General features: G+C 42.8%; 1 protein-coding gene across 6 annotated transcripts in view; it reads right to left on the bottom strand.

Moving 5' to 3' along the window:
- RMI2 (RecQ mediated genome instability 2) overlaps positions 1-14,871 on the bottom strand; it is a 33,045-nt gene that overhangs the window by 6,059 nt on the left and 12,115 nt on the right. For 2 of the 6 annotated variants that reach the window (XR_005564396.1, XR_005564398.1), the window contains exons 4-5: positions 8,850-8,958; positions 576-5,747 (exon numbers count right to left, since the gene is read on the bottom strand). Coding sequence is in view for 2 of the 6 variants with exons in the window: in XM_027711171.2 (XP_027566972.1) it covers positions 70-331 (262 nt within the window). In the remaining 4 variants the exon portion in view is untranslated. Of the gene's footprint in view, positions 1-69; positions 408-575; positions 5,748-8,849; positions 8,959-14,871 lie in introns of those variants that run through there. The other 4 variants (XM_027711171.2, XM_039383582.1, XR_005564399.1 and 1 more) reach the window with 3 other exon arrangements.

Raw genomic sequence — 14,871 nt, forward strand, 5'->3', positions numbered from 1 at the left:
TGCCGAGCTCCGCCGGAACAGGCCCGGGCAGGGAAAGGCCGCTCCGCGGGGTCCCGCCGCCCCCGGTACCTGCGCTGAGGCACGGCCGGCCCTGCGGCACCTGCTCCACGCCCAGCACGGTGAAGGCGCCGCTGGGGTCCCGCAGCCGGGCCGAGCCGCCGCGGGCGCCGCGCTGCACCTCCAGCACCGTGCCCTGCATCCACACGGCCCGCAGCGCCAGCGGCGCCCGGCCCGCCCGGCCCAGCAGCCACGTCCCGCCCGCGCCCCGCTCCGCCCGCCGCAGCTGGGCCGACAGCACCTTCACCGGCGGGCCCGCCGCCTCCCCGGCCATGCTGCGGCGGCGGCCGAGGGCGGGAAGGCCGGGAAGGGCGGGCAGAGCGCAGGGCCCGCCCCGGCGGCGCCTCAGGGGCGGCCGGAGCGCTGCGCTGACGAGGCTGCGGGGCTGCAGCTGTGGGAGCCGTGCTGTCAGTACACACTGCAGCTGTGGGAGCCGTGCTGTCAGTACAGACTGCAGCTGTGGGAGCCGTGCTGTCAGTACACACTGCAGCTGTGGGAGCCGTGCTGTCAGTACGCACCGCGCTGTGCCGGGCCTGGGGCTCATCGCGTGTCCCCAGGTGGTTCTCATTGACCGCAGCGGCTGCACCGAGCCGGCACCCCCACACCGGGATGGGGCACCCGGCGCCTGGCTGGTCCTCGCTTTGCCTGAGTTCGGCTCAGGATCGGCTCCTTAACGTGCAAAAAACTAACGTAAAAGTCTGATTGAGCGGTGTGATACCGTTCGCTGTGACTCGGCCCCGCCCTGCAGACCCCGCTCTGCTCTTTGTCCCCAGCCGGTGTGAGCCCTCCCGAGCCGTCCCGGGGGGTTTGTCGCCGCTCGATGTTTCCTGCAGAGCTGATGGAGCTCCTCCGGTTTCATGAGAAAACAGGAAAATGCCCGTCCTGATTTTCCCGGGGATGCTCTCGGGATAATTATTATTGTATACTTATTCCACCTATGTGGAAATCTGGAGTGTAATGTACTGAAAGTATGGGGGGGTTTAAGATGGGAGACTTTAATTCCAAGGCCTTCAAGAATTTATTTGCTGTCTGTTTATATTACAGACAGGCTAATTCGCTTTGCCGCAGCCCGAAATCCTTGAAATGTTATGGTTTCTCTTGGGTGGGTGGGTGGGTTGACATTTTCTTTAGAAAATAAGCCAAGAAATAAGCTAATGCAAAAGCAGGAGGATGGAACAGAGAAAAGAATTGGGAAAACCAAGGGGATGGATTAATCAATGTCACAAGTCCTGTTACCAACAAAAGTGCAGAACGGGTAAAAATGCACGGAGAACTGATCCCCCTGCAATCATTCTTCTTTAAAAGAGCTTTTGTTCTCCACTAAAATAGCCAGTCTAAAAAATCTGGTTTTATTTTGAGTAGCAAAATACATCAAACCCCTTTTTTTTCTACTCACCCATGATGTTGTGAATTATTTATTCGTATATCTTTTTTCCAGAGATATTTTCTGTTTAGAGATATTCTGTAAATGGGACTTTATTCTTTTTATAGTGTAAGGAAGCAGTTAACTTTTTGTTACCACTTACAGTAAGGATAAAAGATAATATTGGTAATAACAATAAAAACACTGACATCTAAGCACAATACAGAACCATGTAATCTGGCAATCAAATCATATGGCTTACAGGAATAGAAAGACATTAGATGGTTACTGTATATGAATGCAAAATTTGAGCAAGGCTCATAGGAAAAGAATATTTGTAATTTATGTCCCTGAGCTGCAGTCACTTGACAGCATCAATATTTAGTTTCACATAAAAAAAAATTAATTGTGCCAAATATTGATAAAAGTATTGTATTCCTATTTGTTACTGCATAACAGGAGGGTCTAATGCTTATTAAGCCATTAAATCTACAGATGAAGGCAAGACCCCTACAAGAGTGTAATCTTCAGGAGAGACTAAAAGGTCCCTTTTAAAGGATTTGCCTTCTAGAAACTGTGTTATAAGAAGGGCAGGAGTGCTGGCAATCTGCATCAAGAAATGGATTTGTTTTCCCAAACCAGAAAATCCTTGTCTTTCAGTAAAATGCAAAGTTGCATTGAATTATCTGCAAAGCTCTTACCAAAGAACTGTCTCAGCCAAGCACAGAGACACATTCCAAAGCTGCAAGGAAAGTCTGATGCCTCAACAGGCTGGTTTCTGGAGGTGACCCCACAGTGATAATCCTCTGATTTAAGGGGAGCAGAGGAAGCTCAACACACAGTTGGAAAAGGCAATGAGTTGGTGCCTGACAGGCTGTAAATTACAGTGGGTTAAACATGAGCGGATTTCCTGAGAGCACCCTGGGTGAGACAGAGTTTTGGTTTGCACAGATTAAAAGAAAGGAATCAATCTTCTTCTGCCTGCTACTACAATGGGTGCCTCTCTTCAAAGCAATCTTCAAGGACATTATTCCTCACACTGACGTGCATGTGAGATGGTCACAGTATGGGTAAAACACAAAGGTCAAACTACACCTGGATAACAGCCCAGAGCATAGCAGGAGCCAGGGCTCCCTCAATTACACTGGCACTGTTTTGTTGGTATGGTGCCAAGAGACCTTAGAAAAGAATTTGACCCCAGATCTCCGTGAAAAGCGATTTTCAAAGAAGCTGCAATTAGAAATTTTCTGTCCAGCTCAGACCTTTCCGTGCTCTTACTGACAGTACTACTTAAAATGGAAGAAATTCTCTGCTCCCCTCTCTAATTTTGGTAAAAGGCTGGTATTACACAAGCACAAAAATCCTCCTTTCCCTTGGCCAGAAGTTCTGATCTATTACAGCCTTTCATCCTACCCAAAGGAGTTTTAAAAAATATCTCCACCCCAGTCCAAGGGTCAAAGTGTACAGAAAAGGTTCTTCAATTTTATTTCTATTTCACTTTCCTAGCACTGAGAAGTCACTAACTGTGTTTCAAACAAAGTTTTAGGTTTTTGGGGTTGTTTTTAAGGTTTGTACTTTGTACTAATGCATTACTCTGTAATGGAGGAGTCTGAGACTGACTGTCTTCCTTTCCTTGGTATTTCTAAGAAAATTCACTGAAGGGCAACTTTTAGCACAGACAAGTATCAGGTTTCAGCTTTAGAAGATACATACTAGTTTAGATTTATTTTCTTATACTGCACACAGAACTATATGAAACAAACACAAGAATATAAAGTTCAGTTGTTCCTGGTGTTTGTTTTGTACTGCATAAAAGATGCAATGTGGACATGCTGACTGAAGTCTGGAAAACCATCTTAATCCTTCAAGGGTTTTTTTTTCAGACTACCTATCACATCATCACAGAATTTAATTAATTATTTGAAATTAACAGATCAATGAGTTGGAATAAATGGGTTGGAAGTCAGTCATATTTACATCCCTAACCTGAGCTTCTGCTGCTTGTAATTTATGCTTGGGACTGATCAGTCTGGCAGTAAATTGTGTTTGTCCAGGAATTTCAAAAGACCTGGAGCCAACAAAGTCATCTGCTGAAACAGGAAAACTCCAGATTCAAGCTGCCAAAGTTAGCAGGGAGCTCTGAATAAGTGGCATTTTAGAAGTGACTTGAAAAAAGGCAGGTGAATGTGAGCAGCAGACATCCTAATCCCACTACTTACAACAACAAGAAGAGTCTGGCCTCTCCCATAGAGTCATCCAGCCCAAACTGCAGGCGAGTCACGCTAAGATAAGATGAATTAACATAACTTTCATGGCAAATCCTACTTGAGAACCTAATACAGATGCTATACGTTGCATGTTAGCTTATGTTTAGTGGAATCTGCAGAGGATTACGGCAAGAGCCTTCCTGCAGCTGCCAGGAGCTGACAGCTGCACCCAGTGTGTGGCAGAGAAAAACATCATCTCCTCAGAGAGGGTGGAAACCTCAGCTTGTACAGCCAGCCTTAGCATGAGAAATTATTTCATTGCTCTCACCATCACGCAAACTTAACCAGTTCCTGTCACTCACCACAGGCCCCTGCTGAGGGGAGCCTGCAGGCTATGAACACAGAGCAATGCTCCCCCACTTCGCTGACTCATTTCACTTACAAAGAATACTCAGAGGAAATGCTTAGAGAGCTCCAGTGGTGTTCTGCAGAAGTGGGTGTCACCTGTTTGCTTCTTTCCATGGTATAAATATGCTGGTATGGAACCAAAATAAATTAGTGTTCTATGGAATAGGACTATGACATGATTAAAGAAAAAAAAATTAATTGTAGTCTTTACTTTACCAGTGGTGCTTGCTGCTCTGGGAGTAGTCTGCAAAGCTGGCTTCCAGATGGGCTTACTCAGACTCCTGCTCAAGAAAAAAACCCCTCTCTTTAAACAGGAAACATGAATGGCATCCAAAGTGTTAGATCTTCATCCCGACTGAAGCGAAGCCAGTAGTCAGAAGATTTCATTTGTTCAGCCTTTCTGCTTCATTTCACTTCATAAAAGAATTAGAGAGTCCCTATAAGCAGTGTTGGGGAATACAGATCACAGTGTCTTCCCTTGACAGCTGCTGCCTCTGCATAAATACACCCCAATTAGCATTGTTAACATCCAGTTCATCCAGTGATGTGGGAGCAGAACAATTTTCCCAAAGAGAAGTAACCAGAAGAGGAGCCTTTTACTTTCAAAGTCTTAAAATCTGAGGTGTCAACTATTAGAAATATACAGAGAAGCCAGTAAAGCTGAGAAGTTACAGCCACTCCAGAGCATACATTGCCAGGATTCTGCAATGTTCAACGCCTCTTCAAAGATTCATGAAACAAATTTCTGGTGCTTAGTAGGGAGAGGCATTTACTAATAGTCAAATTTTCAAGCAGGCAAAATCCTTCTGAGGTCCAGTCAAAGACACCATCTCTCCCTACAAAGCTGATCTTGTTTAAACTGAAAGCATCACAGCTACACCACCACCACCAATCAAGGTAATTTCAAATTAATAAAATGTTAGAACAGGATTAAAAGGCGTTCAGAGTTTAAATATAAGACTCAGGAATTTTAAGCCAATCTCACATTACGCACACAGAAAAACTTCAGGAATTTTGAGATTAATATCAAGCTATTTGAATATGAAAGTTTGAGGTGAGCCTCCAAGAGTTACAGGGAGCCAGAGAGGAGAAAGCCCTCCCCTCTGCTGCTGTGTGAGGTACTATTTTGCAGAGTCTTCAGGATATGGATATTTAATAGCAGGTTTGGTAGTGGCTGCAGGTTACATGACCAAGGAGACCATCAGCTCTTTTACAGTCACTGACAATTTGTGTGAAAAGTGAATTGCCCTCACTATTCTCTATGCTTTAGCCAGTTCTGTTACTTGTATTCCCATGAGTATCACCTAGGACACATATGTGGTGCTGTCCTTGACTAATAAAATTTTGCTCTGAGATCAGAGAATCTCCATGTAAAATGGCTGCATTTATTTTCCATGAGGCTGTGACTAAAGCTTTGTCCAGGGGTGCAGATAAAAAGGATCCTGGACTAGACACAGGTCACTAACAGCACTGGCATCCTCTTCAGAAACTGGATAGAGCAATGGTCCTCTGACCCACCTGGTGCTGGCAGAAACATCAGAGGAAGAGCAGAAATGGCCTTGAAAGGAGGAACTGCCAAGGGCTGAGCAGGAAGGCTCTGGTATTGGTACTTCAGAAAGCAAAAGCAAAAATCCCAGCTGAAGGCACAGCTGGCCTCGTGCTGCTCTGCAGGGGGGACCCTGGGTGTGAATTCAGGACACACAGCTGAATGACTGAAAAAGCAAAAACAATATAAAGAGGAAATCAACAGCAGTGAAACTTTTGTTTAAAGCTGCTCAGTAACAGCACTTACATGTTTTTATGTACTTAGGTGGACTGGGACCTAAAGAAGCTTGAGTTTTCAATTTCTTACATTGTGGTGTTCATTCTGTAAAGCAAGGTTCAAAACCAGAAGTAGTTACAGGCCTGGATTTACTGCCATACCCTACAAATAGCAGCCTGCTCCCCCACTACTGGCATGAATGAATGAATGAATGAACGAACGAATGTTGGAAAGTTAATTTTGGATTAAAGTCATATCAGTGTACAGGCTATACAAGGCCTATTTTCATAAGTCTAAGAGAAGATATAAAATGTCAAATAAAATCAGAGAGTTCTTCCTAAACCAGAACACTCGGTGTATAATTGCTGAAGCATGTTTTCACATTCTCAGGCTTCTTTAATTTCTTAAAATAATCAAAAGACACGAGATTGCATGAACCAATGGGGAGGCATATCATCAGTTCATCTTAGAAAAACCTCTGTGACCCATATGGAAATGCCACATTTTAAAATATAATTTGACATTAAAATGTCACAAACTGCCTCCACCTCTTGATTTAAGTCATTTTAATCACAGGTTCTAGTTTACAGTCTGTACAGCACCTTATATTAAGCACTGTATTGAAGCTCTCTATTTAAGACCCATCTCTCTCCACTCAACCCAGAATATGCTGGGTCAAATATCAATTTGATGGAATGAAGGTCAGACTTTTATTGTTGGCATTCAATGTCTTGAACAGCCATCACTGACAATTGATCTATGAGCCTGAATACCTGATGGTATTCAGTTTTTGTTAAGTTAAATAAATCTACTGGTGCTCCAAGATTTTAATCACCTCATTCCATGAGACTTTAGACCTTGTGCTATGAACTAAACAGCAAAACAACATGAACCAGAGGAACATACAAAGAAATTGTGAAAAGGACCTACTTCCAGGAAAAATATTAAAATAACTTTTTATGTTGAATAACCTGACCTTTCTACTGAACTAGTGGTTGTGTGAAGACTGCAGTGAGGCAACTATATAACCACTTATGTACCTGAATATATTTAAACACTTATCAGTGAATTAAAAATATATGACTTTTTGTAGATGGCTAAAAGGTACATAGCTGTGCAACACAACGATTGTTTCTAAATGTAGCTCTATATAGGGCAGCCTCCAAACTAAACAACAAAACTGAGACTTGAAATTCAAATACAACCAAAAAGTGACTCTTTGGGGATTAAAAAATATTGAAGCCAAAAATGCACAAGCTTTCAGCTTGTCATGAAAAGCAGCAATGAATGATAAATGCAAACCCAGTACACCCTATTTTCAAAACCTGACAAGCCCACAAAACCAGACCCGCAGTAGTGCACTCTATTGCAAAAGCCATCAGTGCTTGTTTGTTCAAAATAGAAACTGTCAATACTTTAAGAGCCAAGTAGGAGACATCAGTTCAGTGCAGATGGTGCCTAACATCCATGCAAACGTCACAGCACGGAGTGGCTGTGCAGAGCTGGCAGGACAGTGTGTGCACATTTTTGGTTGCACCTTTGGAGTTCGGACGTTCCAAACATCGAGCACTTACATTCAAGTCACTTCAAATTTTGCACAGGAGCATTTGAAGAGCTGTAGCTCTGCTGCAATTTGAACCAATACGAATTTCAGACAATAGACACTTTAGAACAGAAAAGGGCAGTGCACGACCTCAGATTTGCAAGGCAAAGCTCATCAGAGTCCTTGGGCTCCGTTGCCGGTTACAGCTTCATTTATGAGAAATCATACAGGGTGAAAGTGAAAGGCACATATTGGTTTCTTTTTCTTATCTACAGATATCTCTGATTTGCCTATACATTATCTAGACTGTTATAAAGATAATACTGTGATTACTAATAACCCTAACAGGTGTGGGTTAGGTATTTTAATTTTTGTTGTTTTCATAGATTTTAAGGCAGAGGGAGAACTGAGCAGTTGACCCCACTGTTTGACACAGGCCACTGATTTATTTGCATTCTGGTGCCTCTGGCTCTTCCTTTGCTGGGAACTCAGTGGTGTGTCAGTCCACTCCAGACCACAAGAGCTTCCAGCACTCATCAGTGCAGATAAGGAGGCTGAAGCACAGTCAGTATTGCATTCATGCTGTCATTTAATGCAATCTGTTTTACACTCATTTCTGTGAAATCAAATACTTGGGTATTTGCAATAGCAAAAGTATTCTCCAGGCCCCTTTTTTTATCTCCATCCAGGTTGGTCAGCAACAGTTAACCAAATTAATGGAGGAATTAATAGCTTAGTGCAGACATTTTTCAAATGCAACTGGGCTGGCCCCAGTCACTCTCCAGTTCCACTGCTCCTCCCTTCTCAGTAAAATTAAGCATTCTGGTATCTAGGTTAGATTCAGCAGCATAATGTGGATAGAGTTCACAAAATACTTTGGCTGGCCCATAATAGTATATGCTGCTTATAAAACCAGCACTGCTCTGAATCAATCCCTGATTCTTCTGACTGAAGGGTGTATTTCCTTTTATGAAGGGTCCACAGTGTCTTCTGAAAAATGCTACACAATTTGGGGCTCCTCTGGTATCAGCCCAAGTACTGGTAACTAGTGACTTGCAAAAGCAAGGCTGGGAGGAACAGTCCTTATTAAGAAAATCTCTGAAGTTCAGTGTCACAGGAGCATTCATTTAAATAGTGCCACATTTTACTCAAAGCTGGCAGTGTTTGGTGAACATCCCTTTTGCTTGTGTCTACTTTCCCTTCTGTTTCTTATAAATGTCATTGTACTACCCTGGATTCTGGCTGGACACCTAATTGTCTGGGGAAAACAGAAATTCCAGCCAAAGAAAACAGAACCGAAAGTAATTAGAAAATCTTTTTCATTCATCTTTTGATCTGTACAATAGATAGATGCATTTCCTTCTAAAGGCTGCATTTCCCAGATGTGAAACAGTAAAGCTCCCCCCACCAGTACTTCTGCAATCTTCGTCACACAGCTGTGGAGTGTTACAAACTGATAACAAAGAGTACATGTAAGTCATAAAAGGAGCAGTGCCATGAAATTCTTACTCACGAACTGTGGGGAAAACTTCTGTCCTTGAATTCCAAATAGTTTGCATGTTTTCCAATGTCCCCAATGTCTGTAGTCTTGCGTTAAGCTCAGTTAAAGTCCTGGTACCTGAGTATAAAAGAGTGTACTGTTGTTAGTTTTTTCATCAGCACAGTTACAGACAGATGCTTTAGGAGCAATGCTTTTATCTTTCCTAGTAGCTGTATCTCATGCAGGTTCATACTGAAGAACAAGTTTCCATTACCATGTTCAATTCACTGGTTTTCATTCACACTTTTATATTACCTGTAGATGTCTGAACATGTAATGCTTCAACTTAATAGCTCTAAAGTTGTGTCTTTGTGTTGCAGCTCGGTATAAATGGGAAAACTGGGCATTTCAGATGGTGAGAAATGAGCAGGCTCTGCACAAAAAGGCCTCTGCAAAGTGGCAGGTTGTATCCTGGGTCAGCCCCAGTCCTCTGTCCCATGAGGCAGGAGGGAGCTTCTGCTTCCTTTTCCAGCTTTTATTAAGTGCTACAGCTTGGTTGGCCACAGTTTGGCCTCTGGAAGTAGACTAGCTCTGATCATAGGAGCACAAGAGCCCTGTGAAGGTGCAATGAGATGTCTAGACTGCAGAGCTAGAAACTCTTGAGGTTTATCTAAGCATGTCCAAATGCCTCCTCCTGTTGCAGAGCTGTCTCATCACCCACTGCTTGGGGCTGAAGTACTTCCTGCTACCTTTTTTCTCCCCTTCCTCTCTTCTTCCTTCACTGTGCACAGACCCTGCAATAAACTTCTAATTCAAAAGGAAAGGGAACTCCTAATTGCACTGCAATTACAAAGCAACAGATGACTTATACCTGGGAGGTGATGCAGCTGCATTTCATCAGCCAGGAGTTGTAGCATAGTCACAAAATGTTGCATACACAAGAACTGACACAACTTTTATTTAACCCTCTCCCCTGTGAGCAAAGAGGTTGGGCATCAATTTCCAAACATGGGTTGGGTTCTCTAAATTCCCTAGAACTCAGGGCTATTTAAACTTCTTTCTACTCCAAACCTGTTGTTAAATTTAACATTTATTGTCTACTGCAGCTAGGACTGAATACTCATTTAACCCCACCAGGATACATGCTGTAACTACAGTATATTCTAGGAAACTTTAATTAGTTCATGTTTTCATGTGAAATACAATTATATTTTTTAAAGCTATTTTTAAACATAAAACACCAATTCAGCATGGTTTTCCTTTCCTCAGTGTTGCTACAGTTTGATTTTCATGGAACAACTGTCAGTATTTTATCAAACTGAATGAAATAATAGGGGTTTGAAATAGTTCTCATCCCTTCAGAGAGTTCATTAGAAACACTTTCTTTAAAGGGGTACCATCATCTTTTAAACCTCATCAATTTTATGCAACAGTTTGCCAGTGAGATCTTTTTGTGGGAATGTGGGTACTTTGGGCTTAAATTTGGGAAATTCAGGCTCAAACCCCTTTCTGGCACAGAGGGACTCAAGGACATGCTTGTCAAGCTCATTTTGAAATTATGACCTCACACCGTTAGCCTGTAGAAGGAAACACTCCCTGGTCTTCCTGTGAACTTTCTTTAGTTCACAGAAAGGCCTTCAAGAGCCATTGACCTGCAGAAAGAATGGGACTTGCCCTTAAACATGAAGACTGGGGCATTGAATTGAGAGAGGTGAGCCACTGAATTCTGTCTCAGCCTCAAATACCACTTGTGTAGCTTATCTAAGAACTGTTTAATGTACTGTATGTACCAGCACTTAGAGCAGTCACCAGAAACCACTGTTTCCCACTCATAGGTGAGTGCTCTAGCTGTTAAGCTCCAAGTCTCTCTTGGCTAACAAATACTCCTCATTCCCTCTCAATGAGAAGAGACTGCTACTTAGTAGCTGAGACAACTTTCAGAAAGGGAGAAAGTCAAGTTTGACTGCCCTTTTGCCAAGCAGGGACACAAATCTCACTTTTCCACACACCGAAGAATCTTCTAAGTACTAATCAGCTGCTCCAACAATGCTCTCCTGGCTTGCTCCCTTTTTAAAGGACTGCCAATCTTCAAAGATCAACTTTTGAACAAGCTCAACAGAGGGAAAAGCTTCAGACACATATCTATAGGCAGTAGTTCTTACTGGCTGCTTGCATGGAATACTGGCTGCTTTGGATCTCCTTTCAAAGAAACTCAAAGTGCACCACAGAGGACCTTAAACAGGTCCAACACTTTATCTCAGGAAGTTCCAGTTTTGTTGGACAATGCTCAATGTCATGACACATTTCTTTTTTGGCTTTTAACCTAATCAAATAGTGCAAGGTCACCAGGCAATCTGTTCCAGAGCAGGACTGAAATCCATGCTGGGCCTATTTCCTGATCTGTAAATATAAAGCTGGTCCTTGCAAAAGGCTGTGTCACAAATGATGAATGTGGTTTAACCAGCACATAGTATTGTTGTTCATCCAGCAAGCTTCTCTTGTCACATTTGAGAGATAAGCAAAGCAGGTCTTTGCAGTTTGAATTGCCTTGGAAAAGCATGTGTGCTTCTCGGAGTCAGATTTTCACTGTTTCCTGCATAGACATATTATACAAGTTCACTCTAATTGTGTACAATGGTTGCTGACAAAAGATGTAAATAATACATAAGAGACGTGGGGGGTGTGAAGAGGGTGGACACTACTGAAAATAACTTTGATGATAAAATAATCAATTGAGAAGATGAATTTTCAACACACTGACTGTGTGGAGGAATTAGAACACATTTGCAGAGATCATCCTGACTTCTCTAAAGCTCAGCTCATGACAGATAATGATAGATAATTACAGAAAGATAGTAAAGATCTTGTGAACCCTGAGTCTGCAATTACTTGCACAGTAAAAGGCTGGAATTCTTTCACTAGATGTCTTCAGCATGCAGGGATGAAAACATAGTCTTCCCTCCAGCAGAGGGGGCTTGGCAGTAAGTTTTCTAAACAAAAAACCAAATGATTTCTTTGGAAATTGAGTAATACTAAAATTAAACTGACTTTTGTATGAACTTGCATAGTGTTAAAGGTAAAAACAGAACTTCCTCCAAACAAGGCATTCAAATATAAACAGACACAATTCAAATTGTGTTGCTCTGGCTATCTTTGTTTCTCTTGTTTTTCAGTGTGGTTTTTCTATTATAGCAGAAAGCCCTTGTAGTTGTATCTAACAGGCACATTGTGCAAGTAAACCAGTTTTTTCTCCTAATTCCTTTGAAAAGCTGAGTCCAAGTTCCTATTAAATCTGTCCCTGTAAACTGCTTCAATAAGTGTACAACAAAAACCCCAGAGAAGACACTGAGGTAAAGTGCTGGTGGAAAGTTTTCCAAGCCTCAACAAATCTGTGTATATGAAGGCAGGACATGTCCTGTGAGTAGTCCAGGAATTTACAGCATAGTTTTCTAATTATTTGAGGCCACTGTAGTTTTAAATAATTGACACAAATCTGGATGGCCAAAAGAGACACTGGCAGCCTCACAGTATGGGTGAGGCCAAAACCATGGATGTGATCCAAGGCAGTGGCGTACAAAAGCACATTTAAAGCTAACACTTAGCATTATGTTGCACATAGTGTTACATACAGACAAAAGAGTGACACAAATTTCTCTGTAAATTAAAACAGGCTGGCTAATCTTCTGGTAAATTCCTCTTTTTCACAGTTAATTGGATTTGTCCCCCAAGGACTGTTTCCTTGTTTGATTTCAACTCACACAGAGGAAAAGTACAGGCAGGTGTACTTGAATACCCGGCAATTATATTATCTTTATTACTTCTGATGAATAATTTTACTCCCCATGTGACCACTTGAATAGTACTGTTCAGTGCTGTTCACAACCAGATTGTTTTGTTTCTAATGAGAACTAGCTGCCAATTTCAATGACAGATTCTGGTAAATGTAATTATTTTCACCTCTGTGGCTCCAGCTTCTGGTGAAGGAACTATTGAAAATAATGATGCACTAGAGTAACTCAGAACGAAATTCATGCCAGATGTAGCAGAAGGTGCAAATGACTCACTATGACCAGTAAGGGTGCAGCACTTTCCCTCCCTGATGTGGGCACAGGCTGTCCTGGTAGAGCCACAGTCAGCAATCCCCTTGCAGGATGCTGAAGTGCATCACTGCAGCAGCCTGGGCTCTGCCCACTCACTGCCCTCACTGGTCACTCTGGTGAGTTCTTCTCAGAAGGCAGGATCTCAGCACCCACCCTATGTTTGTGGAGTACAAGTGTCACCACCCACATAGCCCCATAATTTTCCTTAAGTACTAATATACTGAAAGAAAAAGAGTATGTGGGGGGGGGGAGGAGGAGGAGGTGGAGGAGGAGAGTTCTGGTCACACTAAATCATTATTTAGTGTGGATATCAGATTGTTAAACCTTCTATTTGGAAGTGGATGTACTATGTACTGACATACTATTTCTGGTATTTCTGGTAGATGAGAAAGGGGTTTACAGCAGCTCATTGGGAGGAAGGGGGATGTGGCAGGTCACTGTGTGTCCTCAATCCCCAAACCAGGATCCCATTTAATGGCACCCATGGTGAGCCCCAGGCCCTCCTGCCTTTGAGTCCCCTCATTAATACCACATCTTCAACACTTCCACCCATTGATATCAGTTCTCCCAGTCTTTGGACCTGGTGTCCTCCACAGCCCTTACCCCACTTCTCCAAACCCATTCCTAAACCTCTTTCTTCTCTATAGAGCTGTCTTTCTTCTCACGAAATTAAAATATCCTCACCAGAGCATCCCCTCCCTGCCAGAACAACCCTGGTCTACAATCCCTCTTGGATTCCTGCCTGCTTGGAGTCACTGCAGAGCTGCCCTCTCATAAGCCTCGGGCACTCTGAGCACTGCCCCTGCCTTTTGGCTCCCCAGTGCCACCTACCCCTCAGTTCCCTCTGGGCTCCACAACAATCTGAGCTCCTTCCTGGCATCAGCTCCTTGGATATCCCCTCCTTGGGTGCACTTTGTGAAAACCCTGACTCTTGCTTTTCAGATGGGAGGATTTCAAAACACACCAAGTCCTCCCCCATTCACCTCTGTAAGAGCAGCAGAAAGGGGAAAAGCAACTGGGTGTCTTTCAGAAAGCAGTGCCCTGCTGTGGGGGGCACTGGAGGGGATTGAGGAAGAGAAGAGAGAAGAAAGGTGGGCAGTTATGGGAATTTGCAAGAAAAAAAGAATCGGCTTCGATTAATGACTTGAGTCAGAATACAGGGAGGCTGAACTTCCCAGAAAGGAAGTTCACGAACAAGGAACCACTGATAACTTTCAGACACTAAACTGAAAACTCTGGAGAAAGTAGACTTAATTCTCAGAAAAAAAAACAAAAACAAAACCTGTCCGAAGTATATATACTTAATACAACAGACAGAAAGAAAGCAAAAGACAAGAGCATCTTGAAACTAAAAGAGATATTAAACAGAAATTAAAGGGGCAATTATAAAACATTGGGCTGGAAAGCAGAAAAAACCTAGAGTGGAGTAAATTTGAAACCTAGGACATTGGGATTTGTTCACACAGAGGAAGGTCAGATGGGGATAAACTTCCAGCAGTATTATGGAAGAAGCCAATAAGGAGTTAGCTGGGACTAGCATAGAGGGAGTGCAATAAATTTAAAAAAAACAGAGAAAAGGACTGTGAACTGGAAGAGAGGAGACAGGCTAGAAATGAAAGAGAAAAGAAAGAAGCAGCAGAATAAATATTGTATGGGATAAGAGAGAAAAAGAAAGAACAGCCTGTTCTAAGTCAGCTCATGGAAACCTGCAGATCTCCCAAATCTGTTTTATTAATTGCCAATGCCAAGTTTAAAACTGTGTATGTTCTGAACTTTTCATGTGGAAAGGCAACTGTCTGTGCAAATTCAAAATGGACCAGGAAGAGCATTATCACAATGGCAAAGGATGTTCTAAAACTCTGAGCCCAGAGGACTAAAATGACATCTGACAGCTTCAGACATAAAATATACTAGGGGAAGTAAGACTCTGGATGCTACTGACCTAAAAGCT

The sequence above is a fragment of the Pipra filicauda genome, unplaced genomic scaffold (genome assembly GCF_003945595.2).
Source record: "Pipra filicauda isolate LSUMZ 115617 unplaced genomic scaffold, ASM394559v2 scaffold317_size908105_pilon, whole genome shotgun sequence".
NCBI classification, from domain to species: domain Eukaryota; kingdom Metazoa; phylum Chordata; class Aves; order Passeriformes; family Pipridae; genus Pipra; species Pipra filicauda.